This window comes from Zonotrichia albicollis, chromosome 7 (assembly GCF_047830755.1).
Source record: "Zonotrichia albicollis isolate bZonAlb1 chromosome 7, bZonAlb1.hap1, whole genome shotgun sequence".
Classification (NCBI taxonomy): Eukaryota; Metazoa; Chordata; class Aves; order Passeriformes; family Passerellidae; genus Zonotrichia; species Zonotrichia albicollis.
This window is the reverse complement of record NC_133825.1, coordinates 37,963,195-37,985,649: the sequence shown is the minus strand read 5'-3', so window position 1 is coordinate 37,985,649 and position 22,455 is coordinate 37,963,195. Positions and strand designations below refer to the sequence as shown.

At 46.6% G+C, this 22,455-nt stretch overlaps 2 protein-coding genes across 3 annotated transcripts in view; one reads left to right on the top strand and one right to left on the bottom strand.

Moving 5' to 3' along the window:
• The window catches only part of SUFU (SUFU negative regulator of hedgehog signaling), an 88,240-nt gene extending 69,123 nt beyond the window's left edge, over nt 1-19,117 (bottom strand). The window contains exons 1-2 of one of the 2 annotated variants that reach the window (XM_014275566.3): nt 18,781-19,117; nt 13,054-13,188 (exon numbers count right to left, since the gene is read on the bottom strand). In XM_014275566.3, the coding sequence (XP_014131041.1) occupies nt 13,054-13,188; nt 18,781-18,962 (317 nt within the window). In that variant the 5' untranslated portion in view covers nt 18,963-19,117. The remainder of the gene's footprint in view (nt 1-13,053; nt 13,189-18,780) is intronic. The other variant, XM_005481139.4, reaches the window with a different exon arrangement.
• Nucleotides 19,118-20,860: 1,743 nt separating this feature from the next.
• The window catches only part of ACTR1A (actin related protein 1A), a 14,812-nt gene continuing 13,217 nt past the window's right edge, over nt 20,861-22,455 (top strand). Inside the window, exon 1 of the mRNA XM_074545145.1 lies at nt 20,861-21,021. Coding sequence (XP_074401246.1) covers nt 20,974-21,021 — 48 coding nt within the window. The 5' untranslated portion in view covers nt 20,861-20,973. The remainder of the gene's footprint in view (nt 21,022-22,455) is intronic.

The window sequence follows — 22,455 nt, the reverse complement described above, 5'->3', positions numbered from 1 at the left end:
CCCTAAAAAGCAACACAAAGGGTGGTCTCCTGTCCACAACCAAAGGAGATTTCAGCAGCCACTGAGCTAAACACTTCAGCATCTCTTTCTCCTGGGAAGGGTGTCAGGCAAGAGCTGATGTGCCTTAAAGAAGATTATGCCCAGTCAGTCTTCTGAATTCAAGCTCCAGGTGCATTGAGCAATTTCTACCCACCATAAGCAAATGACCCTCAGATTTCAGAGCTTAAAGGAAAAAGCAAAAAAAAGGGAAGAAGAAAAAAAAGGACCCTACCTAGTGCTTCCAGCATCTTGCCTAACAGGAAGCAGTTGTTTTTAGTGCAGCTGTCAAACAGTATAAAACTCTCGTCTGAGAACCCCAATAGCGATCTGGGAGGTTCCTGTAAAGCAATTCCATAAGAAAACAGGCACAGCAACCCCTTTACATAAAAGGCTTTAAAAGTATCCAGAAGAGTAATTTCAGCCAAAACTTACCTGCTTATTCATATTGTCCTGGATTGTCTCCTGACATTTAAAAAAGTTTTCATTCACATACAAACTTTTGAGAGAAGCAAAGGGTGGTTATCCGGATGTCAGATGGTTATCTGTTCAGAGTACTTAGCAGGAAATTCCATGAGCTCCTGCTACTCCAAACTTGCACACACAATCTTACTGGACTGCTTTGTAGCTTAATTTAAGAAAAAACTTCATGCATAAGCAGGACAAATATAAACATAAACTGAACAGATGCTCAAAGATTTCTGTTCATGTAAAGTCGGTTGGAAAGTGAGTGACACAGGGCTCAGAGATATCAGTCTGTAGCAGCTGCTGCTTAGAGCTTGCTCTTGCAATACATCATATCAAATGTGTAAGCCATCAACCAAATGGAAAACTCTTCTAGAAAGTTAAATTGTTTTTAGAGATTTATTCCAACATCTAAATCCAAACAGATGCAGAGCACTTACTCTGCAGTTATTTGGAGGAGTTTCTCAGCTTTCTGAAATACTCATGTAGGATCCACTTAGAAAGCTTACACTGAGATAGAGCTGAGTAAAAATTGGTGAATTGATTTGTGCTGGCCAGTATGAAAACAGAATTGTGTTTCACTGAGCTACCATTCAATAAGGGAAGAGCTGTTATAGGGCAGAGGGGGAAGAGGAGACAAGGTACAGTTTCACTCACATATACACAACACTGATTTCACAGATTTTACTATTCAGCTTCTTTAAAACTCATCCAGTTTCAATCTTGTCCCTGAAACTTGGAGACTCACAGTTTAGATTTCATTTCTACACAACAGATAAATTGTTTTTTCCTCTAAACCTACAGAGTCAAGTCAACCTTATTCATAACTCTGCAGGCACAACTGTTTTATATAGTGCCACTAGATAGTGATCAAACTCTGGAATCAGACCTAGGGATGTGATCCAGGGAACTCAGCCCTCTAAGAAAGCAACTAGAAACTTTTGGAGGTCCCTTCCAATCCAAGTGATCCTACAAATCATCATGGCCAAGAACACAGGTATGAACTTCTGCTACTAATACTCTGTACCCAGAACTGCACTTGCAGAATCCATAGCTAATAATTCACAAACACTTGAGTTAAACTCATTTTGACAGAAGTGGTTCCTAAACTCAGCTCCTGCCCAACCACCTAGGAAACTGCTCCTAAACTATGCTATCTCCAACCTTGTATGTTAAAGTAAGCCACCATTAGTTTTATGGTCACCTAAATGTGCCAGGCTGCAAGTTAAGGCAATCTGGGGGTTGTTTCTTTGAGGCTCTGCTGTCCATGCCATGAAAGTGGTACCATCTGGAAGGAGGACAAGATCATGCTTAGCTGCTGGAGGTTAATCCCTTTGAGCTCCAGAGGCTTGGAAGCATTATTGTCTCATTCTGGAGAGTGCCAACATACAGTCACACCTGTAGGGATAGTGCTTGCAGATCAAGGGCAGAAGGCTGCAAAGGCTCTATCAGTGCCAAAGAGATGGATCTGCCTCATTATTAACAGGAAACTTCAGAATACTCTGAAAGTGCTCAAACAGCATCCAGGTAACCTAAGTTTGAACCTCCGGTCTGCTACAAACTTCTCATCCTCCTCAACAAGTTACTTAGGGATTTGATTCTCAGATGTAAATAATGATAGTTCCCTGCTTCAAAAAGTAATGTGACACACTCATCATATAGGAAATGCTTATTATGCTCCATCTATCAAGGTCACAAAAGCTGGGAAATTAACTCCACATTCTGCACAGCATGGACAAATACAAAACATGGGAAATGACTAAAACGACCAAATATGAAACAGGAGGTTGCATGGGATATGTCACTCCCTACTCCAGCAAAAGATGTTCATATGAGGGCAGTTTACATTTTATTTTCTCTATTTTATGGTGCCTGGATGTAGCTATACCAGTAAGTGATGATTTATTCTCGCATTACAGTTATAGCTAAACTGACAAGACCAAACCAGTTCCTCTTCATGATTTCCAAAGCAACTTATTAAAAATCAATAAATCTTTGTGCAATCAAGTAACTAGACTACTGATGTGTTTCAGCTCAAGGGCTCACACATTTCCCCACAGAGCTACTCTGGCTTTCCACTTCATGGCCAGCAGAATCAGTCCCAGCCCAGGTGAGATGTTGAGAGCAAATTCTGAACCATCACAACCAGCACCACAAGTGAGGCAAAGAAAGTGCCAACAGTTTCACTGCAAAAGCCTGGGAAGTTGCAGCAGACTTGCACCATCTTAATGCACACTGAAAGGAGCTGGAAAGAAAAACTAGGAGTACAATAAGGATTTACAATTGCATTCACAGAACAAGAGTAAAGGCACTAATGAAAAAGAAAACTTAGCAAGATCTGTAACATTTTACTTAAGCTGCCTATTTATGCTGCACTTCAGAACTACTCATACTTTGTTTCTACAAGGCCCAGAAGAATAGAGCTCTCATTTGGCCTGAGCTGGAGGTGATTCTGCCAACAAAACACACAGTCACTGCACGATACAGTGCATTAGACAAGACAAACTTCCATCTGCACATGGATCCCACTTCCTATTGGATCTGAATCCTTAGCTCTGACAGACAGAGAATGGCAATACATCTCCACAACTTCACGTAAAGGCTCAGCTGCAACCTCACCAGGCAAGAGAACATGAGCAGAGGGCTAGCTGGAGCCAGCGTGGCTGGGAAGGGCAGCACTGTTGTGTTTGGTGAGCAGCCGGGAACAGGGCACCAGCTCTCCTTGCAGTGTCTGCTGGCTCCCTCCGAGCTGCTACTGTGGAAAGTTCTGCAGCTGCCGAACCTATTCGCATAACAAAAGTGCCTTTCAAAAGCAGGAGGGAGGGTGGAAAGAATATGAAAAAGCCCTCAAAGTCACTGACAGCTACAGTTAGTATTTTTCAGCATTGCCTAAAGGTCTCAGGCGAGGATCAGGACTCCAATACCTTATGTAGAATTTAAACACTGGTGTCTCCCATTACTTTCCTGCTGGCTAAAGAACATACCTTAAGAAAAATCATGCAAGAAGGAAACTTTAGCATATCCTTGAGCACACTTTTAGAACTCTCATACAATTAAGTTCTCAGCTGCGCATAAAAGGTATTCAGGAGCTTTTAGGAGACTGAACTCCAAAAGCCTGCAAACAGGCTGTAGGCTGTTTGGCTGGTTGGCAAAATGCTCAATGAGAATCAGCAAGGTGTGCCTGCAGCCCAGGAAGTCAACTGTATCTGGGGCTGCACCACCAGAGGTGTGGCCAGCAGGTCGAGGGAAGAGGTTCTGCTCTTCTGCTCTGCTCTTGTGAGATCCCACCTGGACTGCTGCATCCAGCGCTGGGACTCCCATCCTAAAAAAAACAAGGATCTGTTGCAGCAAGTCCTGAGGATGGCCATGAAGATGCTCAGAGGACTGGGGACAGGCCGAGAGAGTTGGGCCTGTTCAGCCTGAAAAAGACAAGGCTCCAGGGAGACCTCAGAGCACCTTCCAGTCCCAAAAGGGCTGGAGAGCTGGAGAAAGACTTTTGACAATGGCACAAAGTAACAGGACAAGGGGGAATGCCTTTAAACTTACAGAGAGTAGGTTTAGATTAGATACTAGGAAGAAATTCTTTACTGTGAGGGTGGTGAGGCACTGGCACAGGGCTGTCCAGCAGAACTGTAGGTGCCCATTCCTGGAAGAGTTCCAGGCCAGGCTGGATGGGCCTTTGAGGAAGCTGGTCTAGCAGGGATTGGAGCTAGAAGATCTTTATGGTCCCTTCCAACCTAAACCCACCTATGTCTCTCCACTCCTGATGAATCTCAAATTCAATACCTGATCTTTCACTTCATCAGCTATAGAAACCCAGACAATTCTGCCTTCCTTGGTGAGCTGTTACATAGTCTCTTTTCATTGCAAAGGGTGCGCTTAAAATATACTGATGGGCACCATGAGAGATCTTAATCAATTAAGCAGGCAGCAAAAGGTCCTTGGAGCTTGAGCTGTAATTCCAGGGAAAAGAAAGCACTGGACTGCTGGTGAAAGACTCCCAAAAGGGAAACATGAGACATCTGCAATGAAAAGTCTACTACAGATTTTTTTTTAATCTGCCTTCAAGTGTTAAACTTCTCCTGCAAGACTATCTTTCCTTTGAAGCACTTGAAACTTCTAGGGCTTGTGAATGTTACATAAACTCTATTTGTTGTAAGATAATGTCCAAAAGGATAAAATAAATCTTTGCCTCTTAAAAATCAAACAAAGGAGGAAAGAAAGTGTCATTACCTCACCATCCCTTCAGTGGCTCCAGGCTTATCCCTAAGAATTTTAATAGTGGCAAAATAGTTTTGCTTCTTGGTCAAACCACTTCAGCTATGGAAACAGCAAAATGGCTCAACTTGTCTTTCAATCAGAAGCAAAGCTGAGAGAGACATGTTAACTTACAGCATATTTCAGTATTGCCTATATTTGAGTGCAGCAAGCAGGAACACTCTCTTCCTGCTTGTTCCTCCAAGTGTTCCTGCCCACTTTTGGAGGAATAACCTGCCCAGTAAAAAACACAGAGATCAGCATACAGCTCATCACAACCATTCTGTTAGAGAAAATCCCCCATTTATCTCTGAACACTAAATACTTTCCTTTCTGCTTAATGTTACTCTTCTGGGTAAAAAAGGAATTCAAGGCCCAGAGACATATTATTTTTGCGTAATAAGGTTATACATATGGATTCAACTTAGCTAGGAAATGTCAACTTAAGGCTTGTCTTCATGAGGAAATTTACTGTAACTAGTCTACCAGTATAATTATATTGCTGTAGTTCTACTGGTAAAATTCCCCTGTTGAGCTTTATTCATAACAACAGCTGCCTTTATGGTTTATTTTTGTGGACTATGCCAAAAAAGGCCCCTGCTCCAGAAAGGCCACAACAATTTACATGGGAGGAGGGGAAGGAGCGGTGCCAGTGTAACTGGAACAGTAGAAAGAATAACAGTATAAAAATGGCAGTATTTCTTTATACAATGAATTATTTGATAAAAAAAAAAAAAGAGTGACATTCTGTAAGAAAAGTATACTGTACATCAGACCTCATGGCAGGTGAGGTATGTGCCAGTTTCGTGCTCTATTTCATAGCTTTGGTAAAGGCCCCCAAGCCAGACACTGCTGTGCATCAGCCCCTCCCAGTGCATCCCTTTGTTCTTGCCTCCTCCCCAAATGCTGCAGTGCATTTTCCCAGGAGTACTCTTTTCCCCCCATTCCTTTATAGAAGCAATGCCTTGCCACCCAGCAACTGCCCAGGGGCCCTTGGACTGACCCTCCAAAACAAATGGGCATTTAAGACCAGTCCCTCTGGTTTACAGTTTGCATCTCAGGGACCAGGGATAGCTGGAAAGCAAAGAGCACTTTTTGCAAAAAGGATTTTAAAACAATTGCCCTTCGCTTCGGCAGTACAAGAATGCTGAGCTAGACAAAACAATGAGCCATCTGTGCACTCTTCCCTCCTTCCCTTGTCTGTATCCTCTGAGCTTAAATCAGAGCTCCCCAAGAATGGCCGAGTCCCCCTTCACCTCCGCCCACCCTGTTTACATCCTGAAAAAAACAGTTTTCTGGCCTATTTTTTTCCTTTTGTTCTTAAGAGCCCTTGCAAAATCTTCCTTTAAACCTCAGCCCTTTGTCAGGTGGTATCCCATCTACCCAGCTTTGTCAAGTGATGAAAAAATGCCTCCCACCAGTGATCCGTTCCTTGTTTACCATCCCTAGAGGCAGAGTGGCACTCAGGAGCCCTACTCACCCCTTTGTCCAAGGAAGGCAATACCATCTGAATGGGAGACCACCAAGATTTGCAGCCCTCTTTTGTTAGCCTGGTGTCACTGCCTATTGGGCCTTGATTCAAAATTGAGATGACAGTAGAGAGGCAGCTGAGTTAGGTCATCACCACGGAGCATAGAAGAGAGAAACACCAATAGCTCAAATTTCACATAAAATTGGTAACTTTATTATCAGTGGTAATTTGTTGTTACCAATTATAGTCAAAGACTCATCAAGAAACATGCACTATTCTAGTACTAGTCAAGAAGGCATGTTTCTAACACTAAAAATGCATTGAGGAAAAAACAAAGGGGATTAGGTATGAATAACAGCCTTTGGATCTCTTTCTTCAAACTTTTATTTTGTTAGTATCTCTATTCCAGGCAGCAAATGGATTAAAAAATGTCAATGAATGTCAATGATCTCACAGCTGGAATGGCTGCGCCGCTCAAAAATACTTTAACCTTCATGTCGCACTGAAAAAAGCTGACTGTTTTTAAATTCTTGATTTTAAAAACATCATAAACAGATCTTTATCACATAAAGCAACCTTTCACTAGAAGACCCAGTTTTGATCCCCAGTCGCTTCTCTTTCTAGCAGGCTGAACCTGCTGGGAGAGCAGAGCCTGCAAACTCCCACATCTCCACTCATTGGAGATCAGAGTAAGGAAGCCATGTCTCAGATCAACTCTCCTCCAATGTGCCAAGATCATCAATGTTCTGTTGGCAAAATGACGCCATAAAATCATCCACTTTGAGCACTATGCCCCTTCCCTGCAAGGCAGCAAGAGGCTCATCCTAACAGGATGCAGCACTGGAGCAGAGACCCACAATCAAACAGGAAGTGGTGTTTGCCTTCAATGCTCAGCACTAAACCTTCTTCCAATCTTTTTCCTTTTTTTTTTTTTTTTTTAATTGAAAACAGTCCTTCTTGTAAATTCAACTACTGCACTGTAAACGTTAAATGAATTTCCTTCAATGCTTCAAAAAACCATTCCGAATCTAGCACAGTTCAAGAGTGGTCTGGTCCCACAGCCCCTGCATGTAAACACAGATAGACCGCAGCACAAAGCAGGCTGCTCTCTGTAGGTGGCCCACATCTTCCATTTCATTAAGGGTACTAACTACCTCCAGCAAGTGACATTTGGAAGCCAAGTGCACTCTGCCTTGGAGGAGGAAAATCAGATTTCCCTGCAGTGACCATAGCATCAGGGGGGGTCTGCCTCCAGCAGTGAGACACAAGCCTTAGAGGGTTCTGGTGCATGGCAGCCACTGGAGGGACACCCTCAGTGGGACATAAATAGGCATGATGGTTTAACTCGGTTTTTTGTAATGTTTTTGTCTGGGAAATAGAGAATTGAACCCTATGTGATCACACTTGTGCATATGTTTCATTAAAATGTCTAAACTCATTGGTCAAAATCAATCCAGTCTTTCAGAGCAAGAGTTGTCCCAAAAATGTCACATTTCTGCAAAGTATGCAAAAACAAATAGCCAGACAGAAGAGAAGGATCTACAGGTATTCCCAGTAAGCAAGTTTAAGTAGAACCACACCTGTATTTCCAAAGAATCCACACAGGTGAGACTTGTTAAAAGTACCTTAATTTTAAGAAAAGCTCATTCTAACTCATCTTTATAGGTATGAAAAGAATCTAATCACAAAAAAAAATCAATTAAAAGACAGATTTTATTGTGCTGTGCATCTAAACTACTCTTTCCTACTCTGACAGATTCTCAAATAAACTACCATTGAAAGAAAACACTTTTTTTTTTGTTACAGAACTCCCTAATTCTATGGCCTCTCCCTTTGCACTCTGCCGTGAACCTTCCTCTCTCCCCTCTGCCTCAGACAGAAGGCCAAATGAAAAAATAAGCATTACATTTGGGGTCAGCCTTTGATAGGCAAACAAGACCTGGGAAGAAAAAGGAAGTCCAGAGTATGTTGCCCACCTTGGACCCTCTCTCCTCCAAATCCTACCTCTTGTACTGCTTTCCTAAACTGATGCTCACTGATATCCTCTTCCATGTAATTCTCTTCAGCTGGGGCAGATGCTTCACCTCCAGCAACCTCTCAAGGTAGACATGCTGAACTTTACAAATCTTATCTGAAATATGGATCTGCCACCTCTCTCTAATTTACCATCTTCCAAAAGGCCCTCTGTTTTATCATGAAAACAAAGAGGGGCAGAGTCACTCACTACCATTTTAAAAGCATTCAGTTACCTTGGAGCTTGGTGTAATATTTCAGCAGTGCTTTAGGCATGTGGTTTATAAAGCACTTAGGGACCCATTAAATAGCAAAATTTAAGGCTAAAGGCTGGCAAGCTGAGGGCAGTGAGCTTTTAAATTTATGAAAGGCTACGGAACTAAGAGGCCACTAAAGTGATAGCTGTCAGCACCACTCCATCCTACATTCATGCAGGTTCAAAGGAGAAGCCAGCATGCACTCAAAAGAAAGAGAGGACTCATTCCAACTTCCAGGCTATTTTCTAAATACTCTTTTCAAACTCCTTTTATACTCAGAAAAAGCCTTCCAGAAAACATCCACCCCTCTGCAAGCCTTGTATTGGTTACCTGATCCACTTTTGCGCTCCTTTTTCTTCCTCCCAACTCTAACAAGCATCCTTGCCCTTTTACAAGTTAAGGTCATTCAGAGGATCTATACAAGCAAGCAGAACACAAGCTGGACTGAAGATCTTGAAAGGCTCCTGCTTACCCTCACCTTTAATAGGGAGGCACCACCCACAGAGACAACACGTTATCCCGGCATGCACCGCTCCCTCCTGATCCAAATGGAAAGCAGCACAAATCAAAAGGACCACAGCAAGTTGGAACCTGTTGTCTCAGCGGGTGGTACCCTGCATCTGTAATAGAGATGAAGGCAGCTGTAATCTCTCTGGTTTTATGCAAATGGGATGCTGCACTCGGGCTCCTGGCTAGGGGCCAGGAAAAAAACAAAACCAAAAAACCCCAATCCCCACCACCCTTGTCAGTATGAAGCTGATGTAGTAAACATCAAAACACAGTTGGCATGTCACTTTGTGGGATGTGGGAAGACCACAAATAAAAATCTTATCTCAATCTACCCATAATTTAAACCTTACTTTCTATTTCAGCTCTGAATTACAACCCTGCAATTTTAATACAAATAAGACTATTCAAGGTGTTCAGGAATTCTATTGCATCATGGTTTTCACTTTCCATGCACTTTAAAGTGTTCAGAAAAGGAATGAGCACTCAAACTACAGAACAGTTAAGTGAAGATTCAAACCTTGGCCTTAGAGCAAACTGAAGTCAGAAGCCAGTATGGGAAAAACACATTTTCCTTCTTAGTCCCTGGACAGCCCTGCAAACCTGTGCCAGCACAGTCTGGGGCTGGCAAACACTGTGGCACCATTGTCATCTAGTCCAACCTTCCTGCTCATGCAGGGTAATCCCAGAGCACATGGCACAGGATTGTGTCCAGATGGCTCTTTAGTATCTCCACAGCCTCTCTGGACAATCTGTTCCAGCGCATGGTCACCCACACAGTAATTAGGTTCTTCCTCATGTGCAGGTGGAATTTCCTATGCATCAGGTTCTGCCCATTGCCTCCTGGGTCAGAGACTCCTGAGGGAGTCAGCTGAAGCTGGCATTGCCACTGATGGAGTCTGAGTCCAGCTACACCTGCTGATGCTGCCTTCCTTGTGCACCTGTTCTCCACCAAGGAAGAAGTCACCATAATGATTGTAAACTGCAGGAATGATCTGTCCCTTGACCTCACTGATGGCATGGCATCAGAGCGCAAACTGCCAGCTGAGGCACTGGCTTTGTGCAGACACACAGGGACATGTTCCTTGCTGCTGGCATTGCTGTGGGCAGCTGCTGCCAGCAAGGGGTGGAGAAGAGTGCAGGACTCAGCATCTCCTCTCCCACAACTGCACTGGCCACATGCCTCCTGCCAGCACGCTGCACACACTCACCACTGCAGTGCAGAATCTCTTCAGAATGCAGAAAAAAAAAGGCCCTACTTTAACCCTGCTGAATAGATTCAAGAAGTCACACGTTTGTTTTGATTAGAAAGAAGATAGAAAAAGCTAAAAATTGAGTATAACTTGCAAAAGAATACTGGAAGGATGTCTGCTGCCACTCAAGTTGTGCAACATGCTCAACTGGAGAGACTTATTTCCATGCAAGCAGCTTGGCATGAAATCCCACTGAAAGGCCTGTGGTTCCCTAATGCTGTCATGACATCATGATTTAGGATTTTTAGAGCTATCAGCCCAGCACAGCTGGTGTCATGGTTGCCATTATACCATGAAACACTGAGGGGTTTTAAATGAAAAAGGTTTCCTTGTTTTAAATTCCTAAGATTTCTTCCATCTTATTCTACAGATTCTTAAAACCAGACTGGTTCTGTAAGCAGAGTATAGCTGATACGTAAGCAGAGCAGGAAACAGTGCTGCTTTAACTGAAAATAAATCTGTCAACAAGGAGGCACAGGGAGACCTCTACTTCAGACTTTTCAGGTTCTTATTAAAAAATATAAATTAAAGTCAACATTTTCACATTATTTGCTACATCTGGTTGCTATTCCATTATAAATAAAAATACGGGGTCCCCAATTCAGTGTTAGTCCACTCAAAAAAAATCAAAAACTCCTTTTCATTTAATACTGCATTATAATTGTTCTAAACTGTACTGTATTACCATGAGAGGTCCACAAAAAGTAAGCTACGTGTTACCTAAACTGGGCAATTAACAAGACCTTTGGCAGTGTTCTGTCTTTTCCTTTCTAAAATATGAAGGACAGCAAGGCTATGGAAGCACATCCCTGTTGTAGGAATCCTGCTGACTGTCACAAGTAGATCCAGCTCTGCACTCTTTGTAGACAGCTTGGAAACAACAACAAAAAAAAATACAAACTCTTTCCTGTCTCCAGAGGCCAGGGCAATTGAACAGAGTGCCACCCTGGTTTTAAAGGAAATACACCAAAGATTTAAACAGCTGCCCTGCAACCCCATGCTCCTGCCAACCATTCTACAGCACACTTTACCTGGGACAGCAGAATTCCAAAGCCCTTCAAGCAAAAGAGAGACATATTTTCTTAAACAAAGCTTTATTAAATTCCCTGTCAGAGAACAAGAACCTCCTGAGTACATAGGAAAATCCACCACATTCCTGCAGTGTGCACCCAGGGCTGGGCTGGTGACGTGCAATTCCCACAGCCATCAAATTTCCAGAGCCGTTTTAACAAACAAGAATTGCTCTTGGGAATGAGAATGGCTGATGAGGGCTCAGCTCCTTTGAAAATCTTCTCTCAGCCAGTCTACAGTGCTCACATACCAGCTGGTAACTTCAGGTTCAGTGTTTAGGAGATGAGTAGGTCTTGACAGCTCTACCACATGCACAATTGTATATTAAGGCTTTGGGACACAAGGTAGAACCAACCTACTCGACAATACTATCAATATTAAATACTATTAAGCTTGTAGCTCCAAGAATGAGGCTAAATTAAAGGTGACAGACTGCAGACAGCTGAACATCTCAAGGCAAGTGACACAAGGACAGTGCTGTGCAGCTGGGGATGCTATTCCAGCCAGAAGGAAACACACCTGATCTATGAACAAAAGTACCATGTAAATATCTACATGTTCACACTAAGATCTCTTGGGAGGGAAGGAAGCCTTAAACTTCATTTCTTTCACTTGCCCTACTTTTCCTCCCAAACTGGGGTTTGTTGTTAATGGTTGCTTAAATGTCCCAGGCAGATCTCTTTGACATTAGGGTCCTGTATAAACTCCAGACTTGTTTTCTGAAAAATAGTTCTGTAATCACAAACACAAGGAGGAAAAAAACAGGAGAAACTGCCTTGAGGAATGGGTAAAGTTAAAGAAACTGCCCAACTGCTGCTGTTGCAAGAGAAACACTGATGGAAAAAAAGCTGGCGGCTGAATCTTAACCAAGACAAACAAAAGGAGGAAAGCTTGTGTGAACAAACTGGAGCCTTTGCTGCACCATTCATCAAGGACTTTTATCCTGCAACTATAACACAGTGCAAAGATAATTTCAGTAAACAGTGACAGCAGAAACATTGTGCCATTTCTGGCTGGCTAAAAGACCATGCTCACAGCCCCAAAATCATGATGGCCTGGCTACTGCTACTCACTTCAACTGGAGTTAAGGAGTAAGGTTAGCTAACAAAAAAATAGGGTTAGCTCATGCTGCCTGCTCGGTCTAATGCAAAGTCCCTGCTAGAAACCATTCATACCAGCAACCTAAGATAATAATTTAATTACTGGAGAAAAGACAGTCAAACAATTAGAGTTTTAGGCTTCTGTTACACAAATTGGCACTTAATACAGCATCCACTGGAGTGGCAGTCTGCTGACAGTAACACTGCTGTGCCAGCAACAGCAAAAATGCCCTTACAGCAGTTTTCCAGAGGAAGGCATTTAACATGCACAGGGATAGGTCAGGATTTAAGTGTACAACCATAACAGATTACAGAGTGTGAAAAACACAACAAGACAGACAGTTAAAAGAAAATTTCCCAACAAGTTAAAAGAAATTTAAACAAAAACCCACTCAACACTGAAAGGAAATATACTGCATTCAAAGCCTGCAGAGGGAAACATAGAATGTCTTCTACATGCAAGCACAGGCATACGTCATTGTTTTTGAGACCAGGGCTAGGGTGTTCTCAACAGAAAACCAGCTGTTCAAACAATATGAGCAGCAGGACAGGGGTTTACCTACACACCCCCAAAATGCAACACAAAACTCAACACACAGCTACAGAACCTAAATGACACTTACTCATGTACTCTGTTGTCTCCATACAAGTCACTTAACCCAAAGCTGACGTAGTGCCAGTGCTCAGGAACATTCAGTGCTGGGTTTCCCAGGTTTCTGTACATGCTAACATAGTCCAGAGGGTCAGGTCCTCCCAGCCTGCATGAAAAACAGAAATATTCATACATAAGTTAGTTCACTCAAGACAAAGGGTAAGTCTCCCCAGATGCTAGAAGAGGTTGTACAAAGACCTGGTTTAAAACAAAAATTAGAACTTTCAAATTACCTTAAAAAAAAAAATCATGAGGAAGGTTAAGTCCAGAAAGCTTTGAGCACAGGAAGACAAAGTACATGTGTGCAACATGCTAAAAATGTTTTTAATGTTAAAGCATAAAAACCTCTGGAAAATCATATTAAAGCTTCCACAAAACACAAAGAAAATTGAAAAACTGTACTAGTAAAAGAGCAATGGCTATATCTGCATTGCAAACTCTTAATTCAGTCCAGAGGCACATACCTCAAAAAAAAAGTGATGCTATTCCAAGCAGACTTTGAAATTACTAAGTTTTGAGGAGAGTAATCCATACTTCTGAACACAGACAAAATAGTTCAAACAGTGGAGGAGAAAAACATTAATTCAGTAAAACTAGCAGCAAAACTTCTAAAAATACACCACTTGCATTAACCAAGAATGTAAAAAGCACCACTGTACCCTCTGCATCAGCATTAGAACGGCTTCCTTAAAAGAACATAACTCAAAAGTTAATGCAGCACAGGCAGGTTATGCTACAGAGCAGCCAGCAAAGCCTGCAGCCACCCTTCCTGCTACAAGGCACAGGGAATTGAGGCTGTGTGCCAGCAGAGAGCAGAGCACATCCTCCTGCCACTCGCGTCACCTCTGTCTGAGCAAAGACAGGACAACTCCCTGCTGAAGGAAGGAACATGCTGGACTGTGTTGCTGTTTGCCCTGTCAATCACAAAACACCTACCACAAGCAGTTTTGGCACAGCTGAGCAGCTGTTTAACCACTTTGTGCCTACAACACAGTGTCTTCAAGTAGAACTCCCAGAACAAGAAAATCCAAACTCACACGACCCCATTCACTTGAACAAATGATTCTACACATCAATTCCTCTCATGTCTATTGTCTGAGACAGACACTGACACAATCATCTGCAGGCTGCAGGGCATGGCTGTCCTTCCTTCACTTGTCCTGAGGGTTTGCGTATCATGATACACAGTCTCCATGGCTGGACAGATGGATCCAGCCCTAGTGACAGCAAGACACTGTTTTATATTCTCTGCCCTCCTCCTGCTGCCCAACTTTATCAAGTCTGTACAAAACAGCCCATCAGCTTGGTGCACTAAATGGCCTCTCCACAGGTGCGCTGTGCTGCCTTGCTCCTACTGCTGCTGGCAAAAAACCAGAGCAGTTGTCTAACATGACTGACTTTACGTAGGACAGCTTCTCCCTCCTAAGTCATATATGGCCATCATGGTGACTGACACCAGTTGCAGCTTCTCCAGCAGGTCAGTCGAGGATGCAGCCCAGGATACTGGGGCAGGACAGAAGGGATGAGCAGCTCACCCCCAGCAGTGGCACAAGTGTCCACTGTCAAAGGCTACATCAGAACAATGCAGCCTGCTCATATGACAAGTGGCATCTTCATGGCATAAAAGGCAAAGTAGTGAGCAAACATGGGGAGAGTGTATCAGACCCCAGGATGGAGCTGAGTCTGATCTTCAGCAGACACCTGAAAAACTCTTTTCAAAGTCTAGCAATAGTTTGAAACACTCAGGAAAAAAACAAGTCCCCTCTGACACCCTTTTCTCACCTGTTCCCTCTCACTGGCATCAGATCACACTGGAGGCTGAGGTCTCTACCAGAAACACCCATCCAGGTGGCTCTGTTCAGAGCAAGGCATCTATGTCCTGGCCAGTGCTCAGCCCTCCAGGGATCCATGATGGAAGCAGTCAGATGGAAGCAATTCCAGCCAGGATGGTCACTCACCCTGGAGGAGTGGCAGCCACACACAATTACTACTGGACTGGGAGGATCTGGAGTGAGGGAGGTTCATGCACTGACCAGAGTGAGAGGTTAGTCATGGTCAGAGCAGCTGTGTGGGCTTTGCAATGAAGGGAACACTGCTAAGCAACCAGCATCTCCTACATAAAGAAAACCTGCTTCCAAACTGGGTTTAATAACACTTCAAAAGTCAAACAATCAATGCTGGAACACTGCTGACACAGGCACTTTGACACTGACAACACACAAGAGAAACCTCTATACTGCCCTTTTCAGGACAGGGACTATTCCATGAGCACATGCTTTTCCCTAGGGCTACTCAAACACAATTGTCAGGTCTGATGCAGATGGCAAGTCCTGCCTAGGACAGCCCCAGGCAAGCCAGACACCTCTCCCTCACTCCTGCCAGCAATCCTGTGTTTGTCTCCAAAGGCCAAACTTTTCTGGAGACCTGCAGCACCAGACCACCAAGAGGTGGCCACACAATGTGGCACCAGGTGGCCTGGAGAAGCTGAGCTCAGCCCTGCCCAGAGTTCACTACCAAGTGGTTCACATGCTGCTCAACGATCCAGCCACACCATCTTTACTCGCTGAGAAATCTCACTTGGAAGAGGTGTAGACTAAAACCCTGCAGCAGTGACTAATTAAATTCTGAACAACACATATCCAAGCCATACACCTATCCCAAAACCACCGCAACTGCACAAACATCCAGCATGAGCTTTAAGCCAGCTACCTGCAGTAACCCAGCCATGGCAATAATGTTCACCAAAGGTTAGTCAGCACAGATATTTATCCAGTTTCGGTGGCAGGTTTCACTGCTCCCTGTCGGCACCGCTGAGGTACATCCTCCTCCCGCCCACGGCCGCCGCGGCAGGGTTCGACCTTGTATCACAATCTGCATATCAGTACATGCACTCACACAAAGAGCTGGAAGCGTTGGAGGATTTTATTAGGAAGGGCCCAACTTCAAAGCCAGAGGTACAGTACAAATTTGTTACATTCTCTATTCATGGAGCTCATTCAGGAGCAGGAAGGGCAGCCTCAGGGGAAACCCTGTATTTGCATCTGCACCAAGAGCCTTCTTTCGACTGATGTTAAGAGCGCCCTGAAGTTTGTGTGGAAGGAGAAACGCAGAGGAAAGAGACCCACAATGGAAAGACATCGGAAAACTCCTAATTCATTCACCCTGAAAAGTCCTTAGTGTATTGTCTGTAGCCACTTCCCAGCAGCTGACAATAGGATTGCTTTTCACAGCTACCTTTTAACAACCCTTCAGAAGTAGTGTGTGATTCCCAAAAGGCCACAGACCACAGCTCACTGCACAGGTTTTTGAGAGTATGGCCTAAATTTAAGACAGGTGATAAAAACCCAGTAGTCGAGCCCAAATTACGCTTATTTGAAAACCTATCACGAAAAAAGAACAAATTTGATTTTTTCACCAGTAATTCCACGCAACAAGATATTTCAGTTTGAGATACTCTACCATATTTTATAATTAAAGGGGATACTGGATATCCATCTTGGTGCACGGCCTTCACAAAGACAGACAGAAATTCTCCCAAGAAGTTCTGATTGGATCCCAAGCTATGCAAAGAGCATTTTAAAAGACTAGTTCCATTAAATAAACCACATGGTTAAACCCCTTTGTGCAACAGGCATGGAGTTCTGCAGATTCTCCAATGTTACACAGTTAGGATCTGCTCTGATCTGCAAGCCGAAGACTACAACTTCAGCTCCCTGAACAAAAAAAACAAATCGCTGTTAACCATAGTGAAACTGATACATATAATTAAAAGCTGATTAGTGTTACAATATTTCTCCTAAGGCAGAGAACTTCATTCAGCCATTTCCTCTTCTAATTTAACCAGCGAATAGCTGGCAGCCCAGGCAGAGTAGGAGAGAGAGTGTTGTGGCAGGAGTCGTTCTACCAGACATAACAAAACCAAGCTCCAAGTTTCACCCAACAACAGGAAAGAAAGAACTTGTGGCGCCCATGGAGGCTTTACCTCACACAAGCATTTCCTGCCCAGGACAGCAGTAGGAAGCTCACCTTTACAACAGAAGCTCTCAGCTCTCGCTGCTGGCTGAGCTAACAGCTGGAGGAACCACTAAGTGGAAAATGCCAGGATAAACAGGCCTTCACATTACTTCTTACTTGCAACCTGCCATCACTGCCAGCAGTAATCATTTTAGTGTGTGAGCTCCAACTGCAGCAAAACCCTCATCAATCCCTTAGGCAACAAGGTTTCTTCCCAAACAAGGGTCTTTGCCATTCTTCACTATAGACCTAAATTTCCCTCAACCTCCACAAATCCTACACCCCATAGCCAGTATGCTTTAAGCTGTTGATAGAAAAGAAGTGCTAACGTGACTGGAAACACTTCATGAGTATCTAAGATTACACATAAGTGTGAAAACAGACTGATCAGACCACCACCAAAGTACTGATGTGCACAGATGACTAAGAAATTATTTATATTTTGAAGTCTCAGATTTGCAAAATCTTATGTCAGCCCACTGCGCCATTTTAATACAATACTCCCCTAGGCAATAAAGGCTAACAGATAAACTTCTTGCTAGAATCACTTAAAAAGCTACACTTCTGTGGAAAACAACAGCAATAGCTTTGTCTGTCAGAGCAGCACACAGGCAGGATGCTATTCTGCTGTTGCTCAGGACTCTAATTAGATAAAAACATACAGGTTGAAATGAGCTGTAAATAAAGAAGTTCAGCATTTAGTTTTTTCAAGTGCTGGGGTAGGGACTGGCCAACGTCATGTAAAGCAAACTTTCAGGGGTGATTGATCATGTTCCTTAGCCCCAGAAGAGGGGGCTGAGCAGCTAAGCGACAGCAAAAAGCAAAAGGAACTCCTCTACACACGGGATTAGACGCTAGACACTTATCTTGATAGCTAAACATCCAAGAACTTCCTTCATGCCACTCTCCCACATAAACAACTGCTGTTCCTGGTGTCAGACACTGTGTCAGCAGAGACACTGCACAGCAGATCCACAGTCTGTGATAAGGCATGGCTGTGTAAGGCCAAGCGAAGCTGGCACTGACTGCCCCGTGGGCTGTATGGGTACACAAGGCAGTGTCCGGCCTGCAGGCTGCAACGGCGGCTTCACTCTGGTCAGTGCTGCCACACTGGAACCGCAGGGTCCCGGCCAGAGACAGAGCTCCTGCCTCCGACCCAGGGGGAAACTCCAGACCCTCACCTTCTGTGGGAACACCTCCACTGAGTAACACGCACTCCCTTTTCCTAAGATCTGTCCCAGCTGGGGCCTTCATCAGCAACCCCTCACTCAGGGACCCTCCAAATCACCCCAGAAACCCCAATGCACTCTCCTGATTTCAGTGCACACCTCTCTAGACCCTTCTCCTACTGCCAGCACATTCTCCCCAGGAGCCCCCTCCAAACGCACGCCCCAGGCAACCGACTGCACCCCCAATCCCTCCATCCCCCGACCCGCTGCAGGTCCCCAAAACTCTTGCAACTCACACCTAGCACAGGACGCAATCCCCTGTCCCTCTCCCCTTGCTGCAACCCTCCCCAGCCCCTCCAGCTTACCCCGTGCAACGTCCCCAGCCCCCGGGCTTCTCCCAAACCTCTCCCGCTCCCACCACTCCTCCCAAACCCGCTCCTATCCCACACAAGGCGCCGGCCCCACGGCTCCCCCCGGCTCCACGCAAGACCCCGGCCCCATCCAGGCCGCCTCACCAGTATTTGAGGATGGCGGTGACCTGGAGCGGGTTGGGCTGGTCGGGATAGAGGCGGCGGCATTCGCCGTAGATACCGTGCAGCCCCGGCGGGAACAGCGACGGGAAGGATGCAGACCCGGACCCCGAGCCGGACCCCGGCGCGCCCGCGGGGGGCCCCCCGCCCGGCCGCACGCCCTCCATGTCCCGGAGGCGGCTGGTCCCGCCCGTCCCAGTTGGTGCCGAAGCCGCTCCGCTCCCGCCAGGCGCTCCCGGCCCGGCCCGGCCCGGCCCAAGCGGCTGCGTGGGGCCGCGGAGGAGGGGCGGGGCCTACTGCCGGGCCGCCTGAGTGACAGACCAGCTCCGCCAATGGCGGCGCTGCGCGGGGCTCCGCGCGGAGGGGGTGGGGCCCCGCTGCAAGGGTGGCGTGAATGACAGGAGCGGCTGACCAATGGAAGCTCGCGACCCGGAGGGCGGCCGCGCCTCTGTCCCCGCCCCTCGCTGCGTTGCGGGCGCGCCCCCTAGCGGCGGCGCGGGGGCCCGCGGTGGGCGGGGCGATGGCCGCGCGAGGCGGTGGCGGGAACGCGGAGCGGGTCCGGGGGCAGCGGGAGATCCCGCCCCGGGGCAGGCCTGGACACAGGGCGGTTCTTACTGCTGCCTTTACACCTCCTCCAGTGCTCAGGGCACCTCTCCTCTCCCCGTGCGGTCTCTGTGTCTGTAGGGCGCTTGCAGGCAGCTGGAAGCCGGCAATGGGTGAAGTTTGGGGGCTCGCATTGACGATCTGGCTCATTCCTGAGCCGCAGCTACAACAGTGGCCATGCAAAGCCAGGTATGTACATGTGGATGGTGTGTGCACGATAGTCCCACACGCCTTTGCTACAGCAGGGTACTGCTTGTTAATCAGCAAATAGGAAAAGATGAGCTATAGAGTGCTCAGAGGAGAGGGTGGGAGCTCATGCTCGCATTTCTCATTTAAATAGGTGAGAGTTTATTCTAAAAACATTAATGACACCATTTGGGAGAACACACGTGGTCAAGAAGCTGACACCAAGTGACAATCCCCTGATAGAGGAGGTGAGCAGTTCCTCACTTCTCACAGTGAAAAATGTTTCACTTGTCCTGTTACTGTGATACTCCTTTTTGTGACATCTGCCCGAGTCAGCTGCTACAGTCAGCTGAGAAGGTGAATGTAACAGAGTATGTATGACAGGCTGTGTTGGCTCCACACACCCATAAAGAGTGTCTCCTGGCATTCACTGAAGTGATACAACACTACCCTTAATTTAAACCCCTCAATCCTCTTGTACAAAAGCTCCCTCTTGTAGACTAGGGGAATGGGGAAGGTTGCTAAAGATAAACATCGTGCATGAAATTTATCTACTGGGGGTAAAGCTAGGAACTACAAGAGAAAAGTCCATGTGTGCAGGAGAAATGTGGGACAAGACAGGTGAATCAAGCATTCAGGTGTTCCCACTGGCATGGAAGTCCATTTTAATTAATTTCAAGACCCAGAGTTTCAGACATGGATTATTCCGAGTGCTTTTAGAATACTTAGTCAATAGAAAATGATAATGTGTTCATTGTCCAATACTGACATGTTCATGATGTGCATTCTTTATACTGACACCTCCTGTGTGGCTCTCGTGCCTCAAAAATTGAGAGAAACTGGTATTTCCTGGAGGGAACAGATGTGTTATGACCAGTAATTCGTAAAGATGATCACATGAAATTATGGGACAGTAAAACACTTTCCTTAGTCATAGATCCCGGCTACAGAAGTTGCCTTTTCTCCTTTCTTATTAGAAAAAATTAGGCGAGGGGAAATCTATTAAGCATAAGCCAGCCAGTTGCGATGCAGCATTCTTGGTGTAAGTACCCAGCTGTCTCCTGAACCGCAACACCCACCGGTTTCTGGGCCGTGGATGTGTCCGCAGAATTCCCTTTTTCCGCACTCCGCCTCCCAGCACGCCCCGCTCCTCCGCCGGCCTACAATTCCCAGCATGGCTCACTCCCGGCGTCGGCATACAGCTCCCGGCATGCCCCGCTCCCGGCGCGCCTCCCCGCTTGGCTCTGCGCAGCGCCGGACTATAGCTCCCGGCAGGCGCCGCGGCGGCAGGAATACATCACCCAGGCGGCGCCGCGTCGCCGCTCCGCGCATGCGCCGCCGAGGGCTGGGGTGTTGCTCCCTCACGGGCGGCTGCGGCGGGTCCTCGCCATGGAGTCCTACGATGTGATAGCGAACCAGCCCGTCGTGATAGACAACGTGAGTGCGGGCGGCCGCGCGTCCCGGGAGCGGGGAGGGCCCGCAATCCCTTTGTCATCGGGGCGGCCGCGCCCCGCCCGCCGCCGCCGCCGCCCCCCCACATCGGCCGGCTCGGCCGCCGCCTCCGGTCCTCTCACGGCGCCATACGGCGTCCTCGGGGGGCGGGGCCGCTCGCGTCGGCGAGTCGCGATTGGCTGGGGCGACTGGCAGTCACCTGCAGCGGGGCCGCTGCCCCGCGCTGGGGGGCGCAGCCCCCGCTGCCGCCGAGCTGCCGCTGGTTGGGAGGGGCGGCGCGCCCCCATTGGCTGAGATAGCTGTCAGTCAGCGGGGCAGCCCTCTGCTACCTGCCGGAGCGGGGCGGGACCGTCGCCAGAGCACCTGCGCTCATTGGCAGCTGCCGCTGTCAGTCATGCGGGGCTTCCCCGGTCCCGCCCCACCCCTCTTTGTGCCGGGGGGACAATGGGGGTGCGGGGCCAGGCCGTGGCCGCACTCCCAGCGTGCTGTGGGGCCGGCCTTGGCTAGGGTTCCAGCGTGCTCCTGGCAGGCCGTGGATGCACCTCAGGCGAGCTCTGGGGGTGCTGGCGCTTCCCTGGCCCATGCAGGACATGGAGCTCTCCAGGCAGGCACCCCTCACAGGCCCAGCGAGACAGAAGCCTTGACCTCTTATACTGCCCCTCCTCCAGGGCATCCAGCGCACTGGTCGCAACAAGGCAGTGCCGTTCCCAAGGCATGGATTCCCGTGCCTCGGAATGCCACTGCTGACGGATCTGTGCCCAGGGTTGCATCAGCGTAGTGTGGTGGTGCAGATGGCTGCTCCAATGTGCTGATGCTGCTCATTAGCACAAAGCAGACCGTCAGTCTGTGTGTGTAATAGCTCTGCGGGAGATGAATGACAGTGATTCCGTGCCTCTTTGAGGTACTTCTGGATCCAGTTCTGATTTGCCCCATCCATGCTGCCCTCCCAGGAGGAGGGACTATCCAGGAAGGAATGGGAGGGCCTGCCTTGGACAGAGCCTCCTTCAGTGTACTGAGTCACAAACCCGTGCTCCTCCCTTCTGACCTCTATCGCCAGTGATTGCGATTCTGTTGTTTTGAAGGGTCAGTACTGTGCTCCATTCTTCTTCCACAAGCTTAATTTCTCCTGATTTTTTTTGCCATATGGATTGGGTTTCTTGGCCTGGCACTTCTCAGCTTATTGCTTTAACTCTCCATAAAGTGAATAATTGTAGGTCTCAGATAAATGTGGTTATTCTTCTGACTTTTTCTTTATTATGGATCCCAAGTTCTTCTCTACAGCTTGAGCTCTCTGATACAGTTTTGGCTTTGTTTATTTCCCTGGAATCTTACAGCAGAGGGATTTGAGTTAGACATTGAAGGAAAGCATCTAATAAAAAATGAGAGTAAGCAGTAAAATCGACTGTGTTGAGAAAAACA